General features: G+C 42.5%; 1 protein-coding gene across 2 annotated transcripts; it reads right to left on the bottom strand.

Moving 5' to 3' along the window:
- Positions 1 to 20: 20 nt before the first annotated feature.
- Positions 21 to 15,381, bottom strand: LOC133953605 (calcium uniporter protein, mitochondrial-like). Of its 2 annotated transcripts, XM_062387597.1 has the most exons (9): positions 15,213 to 15,381; positions 14,903 to 15,100; positions 3,954 to 4,020; positions 3,681 to 3,848; positions 2,002 to 2,106; positions 1,723 to 1,883; positions 1,403 to 1,606; positions 1,032 to 1,148; positions 21 to 320 (listed from the first exon to the last, which is right to left on the bottom strand). In XM_062387597.1, exons 2-9 carry the CDS (start codon positions 15,008 to 15,010, stop codon positions 243 to 245), a joined length of 1,008 nt encoding a protein of 335 aa, XP_062243581.1. In that variant the 5' UTR covers positions 15,011 to 15,100; positions 15,213 to 15,381; the 3' UTR covers positions 21 to 242. The 2 variants fall into 2 exon arrangements, with proteins under 2 accessions (XP_062243581.1, XP_062243580.1); XM_062387596.1 differs by having other exon boundaries at positions 14,903 to 15,381.
- Positions 15,382 to 17,185: the final 1,804 nt, after the last annotated feature.

The raw sequence follows: 17,185 nt of genomic DNA, 5'->3' as shown, positions 1-17,185 counted from the left end.
ACAGACATCACAGACACACAGGAGATGCTCCCAGTGTTGGGGAAATACTCTTTATTTCAACAGTCCTCAGTGTTAGTATTTTTCTCAGAGATATTAATGGCATCATTATCAATATTGTAAACAAAATGCAGAATGATCTTGATTCCTGGTTAAAAAGGAACCATTATCAAAAGAAAATGTGTTTTTGCTCCTTAGAGAGAGTGTGTGTGTGTGTCAGTGACTCTTCATGGCCTGACTTAGGTTCAAGGCTTTGGCTGAATCTGTTCGAGTGGCAGCTGATGTTCAGTTGGATATTTCAGGCGTCTCAGATCCTCCTCCACCTGACACACAAAACAATCGTCGTTACTAACCATTATTTCTGTGGGATTTACACATCTAAGTGTTGAACCTTCTTGAAAACTGCTTTTTCAAAGGATACATGTTAAGGCTGGAGGATAATCACTAGAGGATGGGGGGGTTACAATATATCTTATTGCTACCAATTCAGTCGGAGCCCATGATAATCGGCTCCAACAGAGACCCACAATAGATTAAGATTAAGATCAGGCACACTAATTGCAGGTAGGGAAATTTAACCTCTGCTTTTAACCCATCTGGTGCAGGACACACAGAGCAGTGAGCAGCCATGTACGGCACCCGGGGAGCAGATGTTGGGGGAGTAAGGTGCCTTGCTCAGGGACACTAGACAGGGTAGGGAGAATCCTCTAGGATTTTTGGACAGATCAATCCAGGTTCGTCTTTTGTTGTCTCTCCGTGGAGTCGAACCAGAGACGAACCAGAGACCTTTTCTGCCCATAGTCCAAGTTTCTGCCACTAGACCACCACCTCTCTAGACAGTGAGGGCTGACCGGGAAGCGTCTAAAAACAACAATAAATCTCGGACTCTCCAGTTTGAACTGCAAATGTATTTGCTTCTCAGCCATGACTACATCATAGTTTTTTTTATTTTTTCGATGTGACTCTTCTGTGTGTATCTTTAACTTAAGATTTAGCTGAAATGGAGATAGTAAAAACTCGGCACATCAACTAACCTGAGCCACTTCATCCTTCAGTTCGTTGTATTTTTCCACACTGAATCTCTTCCTGCTGGCCCCTTTGTAAAAGTAATGGAGGAACTGCCTGTCTTTAGCCTCTGGGTAGAGGTAATCCTGAGGGAGAGAAGAAATGATGTTTAATGTTAATGTGGAGAAGAAAACATCAGTAAACAAATGCACGAGTTTGCACAGCTGAACTTTTTGTTTAACTACTTTAAAAAAAATACACTTAGTGAATTGTGAACATTTGCTTTCTTAGAGATCCAACTCCTCATCCAACTCTTGGCAAGATATAATCACATTTCCCAAAATTACTATTTCTTTAAATTCCTTGAGTTATATTTGGGATATATGTCCCTGTGGCTTGCCTGTTTGGTCATGACGTAATAGGCAAAGACTCCGATGCTGGTGGCGTAGGTGATGAAGTAAGTGACAGGCTCCATCACGTCCCACGAGTAGACCCACCAGGTGAGCCAGGCCAGAGCTCCACCCTGCACGGACAGCAGGGCCATGCCGGTCCAGATAACCTTGGAGCTGTGGAACTCTGCTGATTGAGACAGCTGAGCCTTCATCTGTCAGGAGATTATACGAGGGGGACAGAGATGAAATCTTTCACTTTCCAAACACTGTACTAAAAGGATTGACTGACAAATGCATGTAGCGGCAGATAGAAAGGAGCATGTGCTACCTTCTCCAGAGGCGAGAGCTCTTGTTTGAGGTTGTCCAGTTTCTCCAGCAGCTCCCTCTCTTTCAGCATTTGGTGCTCGGGCATGTGGAGCGCTGTGTGCAGCAGGTGCACAACGTACTTCATGTCCTCCAGCTCCATGGCGTGATCGCTGGATGCACACACTGCGATGGTGGACACGAGGAGTCAGGCATGGAGAGATAAATCCGGCTTTTTATCATCATGTGTAATTGAGAGGCAGGCAAAATGATCTCATGGTGGGGGGGGGCATGTGTTTCATACCCTTTTCAGGTGCTTTGACACCGTAGACGGCATCGTTGATGACGAGCTGGAACTCGTTGTCCAGCAGAGCGTCGATGAGCGTGGTGCTGGGGACGTGCTCTCCGTCTGTGGACAGAAGACAATAGAGAACTCAGTCATTTTACTGCGAGTCAAACAACTTTCTCCAACATCCTGTGTGAATGCTCTTCAGACAGACGGCTCACATTAACACCAAACCGAATGGAATGCTCAACAGTCCGCTCCAGCATAAAGCGCAGACATTAAACTGCCAGACAGAAGGTCAGTGATTCACAGCTTGAATAAAGGTACCTGTATAGAAAGGTTATATATGGGTGAAAATAAATCTATACTGTGCAGTTTTATGCAGTCCCATTTCATGAAATAATAAAACCCCACTTATGGACTTCCCTTATCTACTTTAAAACACCGTTCAGCAGCTTCTGAACAATGCTCCTGCGTGTTGTACGAAGGTGGTGTCGATAGACAGAGTGCTACAGAATAAAAAGCATGTTTTTCCAGTCTTTCCAGAAACTGTGCTTCATTGTGGACTAAGACATAGATACCAACACCCTTGTAACTGAGTTGTAAGCTTCATATGAAAGCACATAAAAATGGAAAACCACTTAAGCTAATAATGCACATCTACATTTCAGAGGTTGAGGCTGCATGTAAAGGACAAGGATCAAAACCAATGAAAGAGCCACATGCTGTTTATTCTATCCATCCTTCCTTATCCAAACTGTTCTTCTTGCAGCTCACGTAGCCTTCAGCCTCTCAGCACAAGGCAGAGACAAAAGGTGGTGACAGCGATCTGATCAGCTTATTCCTCACACCACACCTTTTAGTTTTATTTTCATTTTTAAACCTGAGCCTCGACAACCACCGATCCAAGACTTGATCAGATTTCACGTGAACAAAAGGCTTCTAACAATGTTATTATGATACTCAGTAGTTCTCCACAAAGCATGTTAACAGACTTTAAACATGTGAAGTCAGTGGAATTGTCCTTTAACCTGTGTTGAGGGTCACAAACGGACTATGATTCAGTTTGCATGTTAAAGAAGGGCTGACCTTCTGTACTAGAAAGTGAAACAACTCACCAGCAGTGCAGTATTCATGTCTTTTAGTTAAATAAGAGGTAGAAATACACACAGTATTCAAAAATACTGTTAGAAGTAAATGTCACACATTCAACATGTAAAAGTAAACAGATGAACATGAGTGTGGCCTTTTCACAGGATGGATACATTTATTGGATTATCATTTCTGATGCAATAAAAGGACTTTGTTGCAGCTGCTGGTAGAATTGAGCTGATTTCAACTACTCTAAATATGGCTGGTAGTTCAATCTATTACAAGACATCATCAGTTCTTATGTGAGTTACATTTGCAATAAGTATCTTAAATAAATTAGGTGGTGTAAAAGGTGGAGTATTTTAAGAATCAGGTTATCAGTATAAAGTAGCATAAAATGAAAATACTCAAGTACAGAAAAGTGTTAAGCACCACTGTTACTGATTCACTTTTGAAAACCTTTACACTTTAATCTTGTGAACGACACAGGAGCCACTGCACCTGGCTGCAACAGACAAAAACACCCGACCGACTACACCTGAAGAATGCGGTCCGCCCATTGTGTGCATAGCTAAAAACACGTGCCTCGTCATCACGACACTTACCCTTGGAGATGATAGAAGCAGTCAGTCCGGGGTCCTCCCTCTGCAGATCTGTGATCAGGTCGCCCACGCTCATCAGCATGGGCCGGAGGTAGAACAGACAGTTCTCGTTCCTGGATGGCAACGGGACCTCCAGAACCAAACGGCCATATTTGTACCTCACAGACACATCTGCAACACAGAGAGGAGGGAAAAGACATTATAAGAGGGTTTGGTCCCACAGCCGTATGTCATGGAACAATTGTTTTTTATGTAGATGTAGTAACAGTGTATTACCACTGGAGGGCGGGACCGTGCTGTAGAAAAGCGCTTGATGTCCAAGTGGAGGCCACCTCTGCTGAACCTGAAAAGAGAAGAAGGGAGCGACGCAAAGAAAGACAGAGACAAAGAGGCCATTAGAGCACAATGAAAAGACTTTTGCCAGCTTAGTTATGCGAGTTCAACAGTAAACCTCTCTCTCTCTTCAGTAAAGAGTCACAGCAGTGGAGAGTCGATAGATGCTGAGCCTCTTGAAGAGAAGGTCACGCTGCCAGCAAGCAGCACCAATTAAGCTGTCTGTGCTTTGGCCCCTGCTCTGAGAAAAGCTTTTTACCTTCCTACAATTCTCTTCCACTGCAACAATTGTGCCGTTTGAAATGCCTCTCACTCCCTTTCCAAACAGTGAGTAACCTGATCAACCGGGAGTGTTACTCCGCAGATTACAGCGGCTCTTTTTCCGCTGACGCACGATTCTTCATTTGAATTCCAGCCGTCCTATTTAATGAAGTGCTATCCCTCTCCAAGACCTCAAGTGTGTCTGCACACCTGGAGGTAATGGAGAGCCCACTCATTAGGAAGACTTGATTATTGTGGACAGCTTTATTCTCCGTCTGGTGCGTGTTCATTCCTCGGGCGTCGTCCGTTTTCACTTTAAACGCTAATGCATACGTCTACTCAATATTTAAAGCCCCTGGGACGTGACAGAAAGCTTGAGAGGTGAGGATGTTCCAAGACCGCTTTCCGCTTCCCGATGCAGGTTCCGACCTTGACTTTGTCCATCTGCTGACACCGAGCACCAATCTTATAACCATGCATTAAAATAACAACCTATATAATGTATTTTAACCCTGTATGGAAGTGATGATGAATGCTCCCACTGTTGTTCAGCCTGGCTCAGGTTAAACCCTTTGAAAAGCAAATGCGTACAGAGAATAATTAACATAGAACATCTTTGATCATCTAGTAAAACAGTCATAACTGTAAAGAACACAAATAAATAAATATGTATAGAAATACACAACAATCAATAGGTCGAAACTAAAGTCTATATATTAATTTACTAATATATAGACTTTAGTGCTGCCATTTTAGTTAGCTCTACTATACGGGAAAAAACAGTTTTCTGCAACCAGCATTACCATAGTCCATGCAAAGAGCCCATTCCAAACAACCATGTTCAGAATGGGCACTGCACCAATGTCTGACGTGGTATTGGATCAGTTCATAGATCTGCATAATCGCCGATGTCCAATAGGCACATTTTCAGCTGTTTCTTGGGCTTTTCAGATGTAACATCTCAAATGGTAAGACTGGTTATCAGTAATGAATGGGTAATGATAATGGGTAATGATTCACAATCATAGGTCCTCCAGTTATATACTAAAAGCTGAACAGTAACATCAACAGCAGATTCCTTCACAGTGGTCAGAAGGGACCTATTTGAATACGTCCCGGTCCAACCAGCAACCAGGGATGTGGGGGCCTGCGTCCGGCCCAGGACAGTCGATCAATATCGCATTAAGGAAGAACGAGAGAGCTGCCCATTCTCATGTGGTGAGAGAGCGTGCCAGCCTGGAGGCACAGAGGCGAAGCAGAAGTCGGATGTGCAGTTCTTCACACTCCAATGGTTCGGAGCAGGAAAAATAATATTCACATTCTTAATGAGCAACTGTCCACATGACTACAGGGTTCTGTGCCCTCCGCACACCGACAGAGCTCTAGAAGGTTAAACGTCACAAGGGCATATACATTGTTTACTGAGGATTACAGCCATTTTTGAGCTGCTAGGTTTTGGGAGCTTGCTAGTGAAGTAATGCATCACACTGTTAAGGAAAATGGGATTCTATGAATGCTGCAAATCCTAACAAGAGCCAAACAAAGTGATCCCATATAGAGAGAAATTCAAACAGCTTGTGTGAGATCTGCAGATGTTGTCTCACAGCCGAGAGCCGTCAGAGCCTTACCACCTACACATCAGTGCACCCGGTCTGCAGTGAGGCCTCGGACTTTACTGAAGTATAATACTGAATCCTCGCGGACCCCCATTACATAAAACACTGTGAGGGCTGAAATCCGAGGGAGGCATGAATGTAAAACAGTAACAGCTGCCACGATGTAAATGGTACAGAAAATATCTGACAACTGAGAAATGTGTATGTTCTCACAGTGTCCATCAAAGCACCCATGAAAATCTTCTGTGATTTTTAGGTACAGACATATTCCTGGAGGCAGGACATGACGTGTTTAAATGTTTTACAGCACATCACCACCTGTATCAGCCCTTATCACCAATAGCACTGAAACCGTGTCGTCTCTCAATGTTGACATCTTTGTCGGCCTCCTCTACATGTTTGTCGCGTCTCTTGTATTCAGAGATATTTCTTCCATTCTTTCAGTTTTGCCTCTGTGGTACATTAGAAGCGTCGTCACAAAGCCCACTCACTGCTGTATTCTCACATGGGCTCATTCAAGAAAAGCTCAGGAAAATTGTCTAAACTTTGTGCATTAATGAAAACAGCTTATGATAAAGAACCTGCCACAGCATTTTACAGCTCACCCCCGACTGTCCCAGCCATAGTGGGTGCAGGAGCTGACTGTCGACTTATAAAAATGCTGACTGTCGATTTATACATTCGATGCATGGGCATAAAATGCTTGTATACAATCTCACTCTCATAAGCAAACACCTCTGGTTGAAATTGTTTAGCAGTGGAGTGAGCTGAGGGACATTTGCACATTCTCGTCCTGCAAATGTGACTAGAGTAGAAATGGAGCTAAACATCAAGGGCGATAGGCAGGCTATCAGTCTCTTTACTGAAGGAGAGTGTACAGTGTGTATGTGTGTGTGTGTGTGTGTGTGTAAGATCAGTGACTCGAGTCAATTCCACAACTGATTGCCTCGAGGCAGTTTATATGCTGGATGCATGCACATCAATCCCATTTCAAATCAACTGAATATGGCCGACAATGCTGTAGCTTGATGAATAATAGTCATTTTTCCAAAGCCTTGCTCCTGTGTTATTACTTCCCTCACCTTAGTGTGGCAGTTACAAATGCTCTCGCACACGTCATGGCAGCAAAGTGTTGTTTATCGCAGCAAACACAATTAGATGGAAGCTATCTCAGGGCTGCATTCACTTGAGAAAAAAAATATTCTGCTACATTCTGAATTAACAGAGAGATCAAAATCTAGTAATTTCCGTCCAAGCAATCCCTGCAGTGCCAGAGCAAAGCCGAAAAAAGAATAACAATGTCTGACAAAATCTTTATGAACACAAGCATCTCCAAATGTCTCTTATGGGACATATTTCAAATGCACCGAGGAAGTAATGTTTTCATCTAAACTCGTTAGTAGGTGGAAGGATGTGTTATGGTTCAGGAAAGAACCCATCACATTTTGCTGTGGATCCAGGGCTTCTTTTATTCACTTTAACATTGCCAGATGACAATAATAATTCATGGATCTTGATGAACTGAATCCAGCAGGTTTCAGGGTTCAGGTAATTGAGTCAGATTGTGTTCAACTGGTGCAGAGCCAGAAGAAGATCTGGATCTAGTGTCTTTAATGTGGTTTTATTAGGAGACTGCTGGTGGAAGTTTGCAGTCTACTAAATGCTTTCTAGTTTTTCTCCTGAGATAATCCTTTTGATTCAGAAAAACAGGAGATTTTCCTCAAGTGAATGAAAAAAACATTTCCATAAATAGGGCTAGGATTTATTGCAACACATTTTATCAAGATAAAAATGTACATAAACAATTATATCACAAAAACGTGATAAATATTACATTGTTATTCATTTAAAGTGTTAAGACTAATTGTTGCCCCTGAAGGTTCTGGTTTAAAAAAAACATATAAATCATGTTCAAGTCTTAAATTTAGATTGATGTAAATCCTATTGAGATAGTTGAAATTGTTATAGTGGCTATTGTCATAGAGAAAGACAGCCACACCTTTCTAAGCACACACAGCATTATAGTGCCTGAACAAGCCTAGACATGGCGAACCCACGAGTAAGAGGCCATCACGCCCTCATCATGTCACATGACACATCAGAGCCTCTGGAGAGGAACGGGCCACTCTGCTGCACTTGATGACTAAGGTCACCCCTCGCTGCTCAATTGAGCGTTTGCCTGCTTACCAAAAACAACCGTGCCCATTACTGCAGTGCTCAATATTCAGAGTGCACGGTGGTCACAGGCTATTCATTCCTTTGCACATTTTTTGGGAAGTCGATTTTGTCGCTGCGGGGGAACAGCGCTGCACACCTGCTCCTCAGCGCCACATTATTTCCCCCGACTGTTCCTCGTCGATACAATCTGCTGAAGGTGTATTTACCCCCTTTATACACATATCTTATTAATGACCTGCCAACAGGGAGGAGGGCAAAGGGGGGAGGGCGGAGGAGGGAGAGAGGGGATGGGGTGTGAAATCCTGAGCATTGACAAACTGCCATGTCCCTCTTCTGCAGCAGAGCAGGTCTCTGCTTCCTGCTGGAGAAATGATGGGGGTTATCGCGGTGAAAAGCAGTCTCTCTCTCTCTCCCTGCAGTCTCGCGGCAGGCCCCTTCATTATGAATCCTGTCACAACTGAGCTATGGCTTGTTGTGTCTGCACTGTTTCCCCTCCTCCCTTCATCACATCAACACAGGTTTGACGCCACAATGCAAAAGGTAAAGTGATTTTCTGAGCATGCACATGCATTGTTGCACAAAAGCTTAAAAAAAAAAGGAAAAGGGAAAACGTGTACATCCTTGTAACAAACTGGCCTTAAGGCTGTGTTGAAAAATGACAACTGCTAAGAAGAGAAATGGAATTATTCCCCTGTTGACATCATGAATGAAGCCGCCAGCCCTCCAGCATGAAAAAGATTAGCACCTGAAGCTTTCGTTTTATGTCATCCAGTTAATGATCTAGTGAGGTCAGGAGTACAAAAGGATAATCGGAGCGAGATGCTGACGACTGAATGAAGAGAACAGAGACAGGGTTAGTCTTTGTATCGCACCTGGAGAAAAAGGGAGCAGGAAGAAGAACAATCTCTCTTGGAATTTGGTGAATGTTTGGAAAAACTGTAAATCAAACTAGAAAATGTTTACAGACGGACAAATAACACAGGATAATAAGACGTAAAACTGCGTATACACACATTTACTGCAAATTCAAAGCCAGATTTAATTGATTGATTGATAGACAATAGGAGTGTGAAGACGGACTTTGGTCAAGCAGGTTCAACAGGCCGGGCCTCTCAGTCCCTGACAACTTTCCAAATAGTTACTCTCTAACAGGAACTTCTCGTGTGCATCTTCACTGCAGCCAGAAAGTGGAGGGTGGTGCAGGATGACGAGCAGAGGCAGGACTTCTACTTCTTTATTTGCGACCTGAGTGCAGGACTTTTGTTCACAGTAAATCACTACTCGACCCCAATTGAAGTGAGTTACTCTAAAGCCCAAAGGAACACAGTGATGGAGCTGAAATGATTGGGAGAAAAGATGGAGACATTGATTTGGTGTTTGCAAAGGTCCACAAAAAGACAGATTTAAAAGGACCAGCATGGAGGTTTAAGGGGATCTGTGTGTAGAAATAGAATATAATGTGTATATAATAAATACAGTATAAAATAGAGCCTGAATATATTAGGTCATCAATAATATCAGCCGATATGAGTATCTTAGTATGGAATTGCCTGAAAGTTTTATTTTACAGAATACAATAAAATGCAGATAGGATGTAAATTTAAGTTAAGATATATATCCATCAGCTGATATATCAGTACACATTGGTGTTGGCTAAGATCATCAAAATCCATACTAGATCTCGCTTTGATATTTAGGTCAAAACAGTAATCTACAAACTAAGGGTCAATTTGTTTTTGTTAGTTAAAATAAAACCTTCATTTCTGCATAAGGGGAAGGGGACCCTTTCCTGGATCCCACCATGTTACACCACTATGTCTACAGCAGCCTAGAAAGGACAAACACTGGCTCTAGAGAGGGCCTTTTATCTTGTATTTATAATAACTGGAGGTGATCATGGGTTTTCCTATTAAGGGGAGGGATATTCAGCTGGTTGCAATCTGCAGCCTCGCCGCAAGACAAAAAAAAACACTTCCCTGAATTAAAAAGGACACTAAACATTTCCACTGCCAGATTCAATGAATCATATTTCCCTTTTGGTCAAACAACGGCAGGCTATGCTTCACAACAAGGTCGAATCAGGAAAGCAAACGCTGGAACTTTGTCGGATAAAGAAGAAGTCATCAGATTTTGTCGGTAGATAGATAATACAGGGGTGGGGAGGGGTATGACATGAAACTACGGTTAGAATTTGAGATTGTTGTGGTTATATGGTATTACATGAGGTCAACCGGATGCCACAGTCAATACCAAAGATAACTTGGCCGTTGTGTTACTCTGAACTGGTCCTTGACATCTACACAACTCTGAAACACACATAGCTGACGCACTCCCTGTGGGTCATGTCCACGTGCTTACGCCAATCCTATTCTATTTCTGTGAGAAGTTGTCCTGTTGAAGAAATGCCTCTGTGGGGGGCACGTCCTTTTTCTTGACACCAGTATTCCAGTAAACACTGGAATACAAAATGTTTCATCTTAACAGCAAATTGTCCGTCCATACGATGAAAGGTACCAGACAGCATATGGAGCCAGAGGTTTGTGTGGGGTTAAAGGTTTAACAGACATTTCTCTCCACTTCGGCAAAACAGGTTTTCATTTCATCGCACTCAAAATGTCAGCAAGCCAATAAAGGTGTAGGGAGTAGGGATGGCACAGTGTTAACTCTCACCGGGTCATAAACTCTTGACAACATCGCTGTGACCGATTTCACTGGACATTTAACAACAACAGAGTCGGCTCAATATCGGCAGAGCATTCACTTTAATCTTTACTGTCAGATTTCACTGTGGGCAGCTTCACTCTCGTGATGTGGTGAGGCGGTTTGTGTAGGTTAGATGTGTTATCTCCAGATGCAGAAACCTTCATCACACAACTTTGGCACATTGACTCATCAAGCTCCCTTTTGACATTCAGAGTAAATTGTGGCAAAATCTGCACTTGTGTTATTTTCTTCAGGACCAAATCCTCTGTGGTTGTCTTGCTGGTCAACTCTCCTCGCACCACTTTACTTCTCTGTGACAAAACGGTATTCTACACTCTCAACGCTTTAACTTTATGACTTTGGTCTCTTATTATTGACAATTAGCTTTTTACAAATTGGATTTCTCTATTTGATGAACAAGCATGCATTGGTTTATATGCTAAAATGAATAAAAAAATAGAATGACCTCCCTCCAAGGCCCAACAGCTCCATGAATTATACACTGGGAAATCTGTGAAAATGTTGGAAAATAGCCCATCTCACAAGGTTTAACAGTTGTTTTTATGTAATCTTGCTTACACGCAAACACACAAACCAACAAATAAATTGACATTGTAACACCCTGTAACACCAACTGCCGACAAAACCGTTTCCTCCTGATTTGTACCTGTGTAACTCTGACTGAACATGCCTCATTTTCACAAAAACCAGAGATGTCAGTCCATGCTGAGGACCAGAGTCACTTCTTTGGATATATGTTGAAGAGCCATCAAATCAACAAGTTTCAAAGGTAAAATATCTCCTTTCTTCATCTTGTTCAGCTTCCTGAAACTTTCTAACTGGATGTTCAGATAAAAAGCTGATATCAATGCTTTCATCTGACTCCGGAAGGAAACTGCAAACAGCTTCCCAGCATGTTATACTGGGTTTTTCATGAGTTACTGCTAAAACAGGATATGAAAAATCTGCAGTCGCTGCAGTCGGAGCCAACTCAGCCTCACTTATCTGCATTAAGAATACTGCAGGTCGTTGAAATTTCTCCAAGCGCTGCTGCTCTGCATAGTCGTATTTCAAGCTGCATCATACCTTGTTTCTCTGTGCAGTACAGTCTGCAGAAGAGAAACAAATAATCTCAAAGAACCAGAAGTTACTGGTTATAAAAAGCCGAAATCCCTGAAGGTTCATTCTTTTCCTGGAGGCAGTGCAGATGTTAGAGTATCAAGTCTTCTGTGGACTTGGCTATTGTTACAATATTATCAAAAAAATGTGAGAAGGGTTATGACAATAACTGCAGCTACTCACAAAACATTGTATCTGAATAACTTAAACAGTCATCTACACACCAATCAATTCATGTCTGCTCACACTAATCTACACACCTTATTGGAAATAAAAAAGACTTGGTTACATTGCACATTTACTCCTTCACAATCTGCGCAGCCATTCAACTCTTGCTGGCGTATTATTTACAAAATATTTTGATACTGCTTCTTTTACTTTAATTAGCTTTATCTTTCCCCTCACTTTCTGAGTGTGCTATGCACTCAAATCACAAAGAAAATTTCTCATATGAGGAAAACCTACTCAGCTAATAAACTAGTTTGATACAAAACTAGTCATTTGCTCTCTGGATTCTGAAAACTGATTTTCTACACAGTAGTATAATTCTCTTATTACAGATGTTGAGCCAGCCAATTTCAAACTAACTGTAGTGCAGCCACTCTGATAAAACATCTGACCTGGATGTTTTTAAATGATGTTCAATATCTGAATCATTCAATTTTGCACCTTTTTGTTAAGTTCCACCTGTATTCTAGGAACTGCACAACATTAAATCAGCCCATTTGAGCTTTAAATTGATATTCCACCTAAATCTATCTTTACATTACCCCAGTCTATAGGCTGTGGAATCCTAGGGGATAAAGTTACAGACTGTGAAATTGTTCTGCAGATTAAATTGTCTCTTCGAGCGGACATTACTCTGTCAAGGTCCAACACTCCTCTTAATTTAAATCAAGCTGCGACAAATTTCACACACTCAAAGATTTCAGGTCATGGAATTCCGTTGAGTTGCATTTGTGTAATCTTAACTGCAAAGAAACAGATGGACAGAGGTGAATACAAAACCTTCTTGGCATAGGTCACACAAAGGGAGAGAAATAACCCAAATATATGACTTTTAAAAAAGGGACATATCGCATATTAAGATGATGTGATGAGTGTGTTCGTACCATTAGAGGTCAAAATGGGGTTTCCTGTTTCCTGTGTTAGCAGCTGTAAGAGCACTGGTATTATGTCCTATGAAAATAGGCAAACTGCAGCCCTGATTTTAAATATGTCCAAGTCTAAAAATAGAACTCATCTTAGCCATGTGGGAGTGAGTCATGACATCCTGCCGACCAGATATAATGTTTGTGTTTTTTATCCCAAGCCCAGAAAGCTGCCAGTTTCACTCAGTATGAAGTCAGCTGTGGCGCGTAGCAACACAGTTTGCCCTTCTCTCCCTGCACTGTCAGGAGATTTGAAATGTCCAGTTGGGATCTGCCTGCTCACGGCTCCGCTGACCTCTGCAAATTCTTTGCAGCGGGGGGATACCATGAATAATAAAATGTAAGTAATTAGAAGTGGCCATATTTAACAGCCCATGTAAGTGTGGTCAGATCTGCTCCACAAAAACCTCATGACTGATGCTTTGATGCAATGAGTGCAATGAACTACACTAAACAGCCGATTGCATTAGATGATTTACGCAGACATCATTCCTCATAGCTGTGACTCTCCTATTATGAGTTATAGTGGACTATATATATACACAGGCCTGCACCTGATGCATTATATGATCAAATGAGATATTGACCCTTCTGCTGGGCATGCTGCAGAGCATAGCCGTGTTAGTGTTACCTACTGGGATTGTGCAGTGTAAAGGCTGATTCATGGTTTTGAAGCTAGGCCCTAGGTGTGCACGTAGCCTATGCACATGGCCTAGGCCACTGTGAGCATTCATAGTTGTGCGTAGGTGTGTGTGTCGCTCTGCAATTATACCTCCGAAATGCTTTCTAAGCTACCGTGTAGAGTCACTTCCGGTTAACACTTATTTAGAAATACTCTGGCATCACTGTGTACTTCAGAACAATGGTGAGGTTTATCAGGTTGGAGTTGGAGCAATTACTTTTCCTAAAGAACTGCAAACGAAGAAAAGAAAGATGTCGGAGGTGACAGTCTGTACGACCGTTAAACCTATTGAGGAGAAGCGGCCGGAAATTCTATGCTACCAAGGTGACCAATCACAGCTCTCTCTGTTCAATGTGTAATTTAGTTTTTCGGGATTGGCATGTCAGGGTACAGCACTGAGTACAGGTCTATGTGAAGGCAGATTTGATGCAGAAGCTTGAATTGGACTTTAAGAAAGTCATAAGTATAATGAGCAGCATTTCCATGGTCTCCTTCTCTAAATGGCTGACGGAGCACCTTCCTCAGGGGAGTAAAGGAATGAGCTCCGCTTTCGAGATGGAGATAATGTTTAGTTAATGGTGAGTCCTGCTCACTTTTCAGTGCAGCTGGGCTTGATGGATCATTTAGACTGTGTGTAAGCCCCCCTGTGGAGGAAGGGGATGCACCTGAGGGATTCCTGAAAGTCCTGGATGAAAATAACAGGTCACAGGAGGATGAAGTGAAAATGTGATCTTCTTAAATAAGGTCTACACCTGATTGAAGATCCTGTTAATAAACTAAGCCAGGTGAAATAACTGATGGAAGAAAATAGGTATTATATTTTTCTATTCACCACTGAGAATAAAAATGTATATACAAAACAATAGCTATATCGAGTGTCACATGTCGTTAAACAATAAACAAATTTGAGGTAAATCAAATATGTGTTATCCCTCCTCAATGTGCAGACACGGTGTAACACATCAATGTGTATCCAACCGTTGATATTTAGCTTTTGATGAAATCCCGATAATTATCGATATTTTTTTATCGTCCAGCCCTAAACAAAGACAGATGACTTCGACCCAGTGTCCCCAACCACACTGATCTCAGAGCAGGAAGTCGTTCAACTTGAATAGTTTCACGGGGACAATTAAACAAACACAAGCCGAATTACAATAATTACTCAAATGAGCCTTTTACCGTGTGGAGAAATGCAGCGGGACGTTTGGCCGCGAGTCCGCAGCGAAGAGGCTGAACACTTCCCACAAGTCTCAACATAACTTTGCCAACCATCCGCGCGGGAGCCATCGTCAGCTGTTCACCGTGTCAGCCGAGTTGTTCGGGGCATTCCGGGTGGAAAACGCGTCCAGGGCGAAGGAACCAGAGCCCGGTGCTCCGCTGGAGAACAGGCCGGTGGGGAAAGAACAACAGACGCGGTGTTAGCAGCTACGGGACGGGACAGAGGGAGGAACAGCCCCGGAGACTGAGCCGCAGTCCGCTTCCTCCTCACTGACAACATGCGTCTGTGCCTCCTCACTCCGCTTTCATTTGTCTTTGTCCGTCCCTCCCTGTTTCCTCACTGGTCTGTTCACTGAAGCAGTCCGTCAGCAGGGCAGGGAGCCCGGCAGCAGCTGAGCAGGATGAGCCCCCCCAACCGGAGGAGTCCAAACTACAGGATCCCCAATCACCGCCCCCCCAGTTAGCACAAGTTAGCTAAAGGTGCTAGTGTGTGTGGTTGTGTTTCATTTAAACTAGTTTAATAAGTGTCTTCAATTACAGAGCAACCATGCAGACAGATGCTCTACAACACGAGGTTGGCGGACCCTTCAGGCGACGGGCGGAACTTCCGTCCAAGAACCCGGAAGTGCTGGACATGTCCCTCACAAATCCACTGTTGGTTCCTCTTCCCCTTCGAATGAGCCCTGGAGCGACGGGTGAGTTGTGGATGAGTCACGGAAATGGAAATGTCTGAGCTCTAAAATAAACAAACACAAATAATGTTGCCAGTTAGCCTCAACTGCCATAGCCAGGCATTCATTGAAAACACGGAACAATACTGCACTGGGCAGAAATAATTGTGTCTGCCCTCTTTACCTTTACACAGATGTGGTGAGATTTAAGTGGTTGAATGCAGTATTAATAAAATCTTTCGCTGCCATCAAATATAACTCATGAGCTCGTGGTTATAACGTGGGAAGTTCTTTTGACATTTCTTTAGCTAGAGCTTATAAGTTGTGTACAGTGTAGGCGTGGTGTTCAAGTTGTGAGAAGATCACAGGAAATCCCTCCTTTTTTCTCACTGGTATGTTCTACATGAACCAGTCTGTCAGCAGGACGGCAGCTGAACAGTGTGTGCCGTTCATATTATATGACCAAAATCACCACACCCAGATTAGCATTCGTTAGCTAAAGGTGTGCTAGTAGGTAAACAGCAGCTGGTGTGTGGTGAGTAAAGGTTGTGGATGGGAGAAAGGGAAGTTTGCTATCCTGTGGGTGACACATGGAAAAAAATACATGACTGACCACTGTGTTGTAGGGCTGTGCAACCACCCGGAAATGTATAAAAACAATATTTATAGCCTTTAATTGACTTTATCTTGTCCATGTCGGTTTATACTTAAAATGTTCAATCATTTTTGTATAGCACAAATCCGTAATATAAATTTTCTCGAGGAACTTTACCACTCGACAGGTTTGGGGTGAGCAGAGAAAAATCGGAATGTAAGGGGAGATAGTCGGAAAAGAGAGAGCGATAGGGGGAGAGAGTTGAGAGCGAGACTTTTCCTTTTATTCACAATACAGTGTTTACATTTTAACACTGTAAAAGAAGTATTGATAGATATGTTAGCAGTTCGCATCGACTGATTCAGACAGACATAAGTGGAAACACTGAGTAGCGCTGCAATGGGCAGAAAAGAGTTCTATACAGTATTTACAGGCTTCAAATGTGATTCAGGAGCTTATGGTTACAATTAGGAAAATTGCCTACATGGTACGTTCTGTGTTTGAGTTGCGAGAACACAGCTGCTAGGCAACAGCAACATGGATACTAATATAAACAGAACTGTCTGTCTAGAAACCACATAGGCTATCAATTTAGTAAGCTAGCAGGAAGGTAACGCAATGAAACGTTTGTGAATATAAGCATTTTCTGCTGTCGTATTATGATATGGTGCCATGGAAACGCCAACAAACACATTACAACTCATGAACTGACCTTTCAGACAATTCTGGGGTCTGTATTTGTAAATACCAAAACAGTCAACATAATGGAGCCTTTCCCACTACCGAGACAGATGTGGAGGGCACAGTGGAGACTACAAACAGAGCTCAAAGCCCTGAAATACCATTCCAAATGTAACCTTATGTTGCTCCATAAACATTGGATGTGAACATTGAGCATATTTCCAAACAAGTTTGCCATATTGACGTAAAACATGATGGCATTCGCTAAGCACTTTATCAGAAGCACCATATAATAGT

Source organism: Platichthys flesus, chromosome 5, assembly GCF_949316205.1.
Source record: "Platichthys flesus chromosome 5, fPlaFle2.1, whole genome shotgun sequence".
In the NCBI taxonomy this organism is placed as follows: Eukaryota; Metazoa; Chordata; class Actinopteri; order Pleuronectiformes; family Pleuronectidae; genus Platichthys; species Platichthys flesus.
This window is presented reverse-complemented; position numbering and strand designations above follow the sequence as displayed.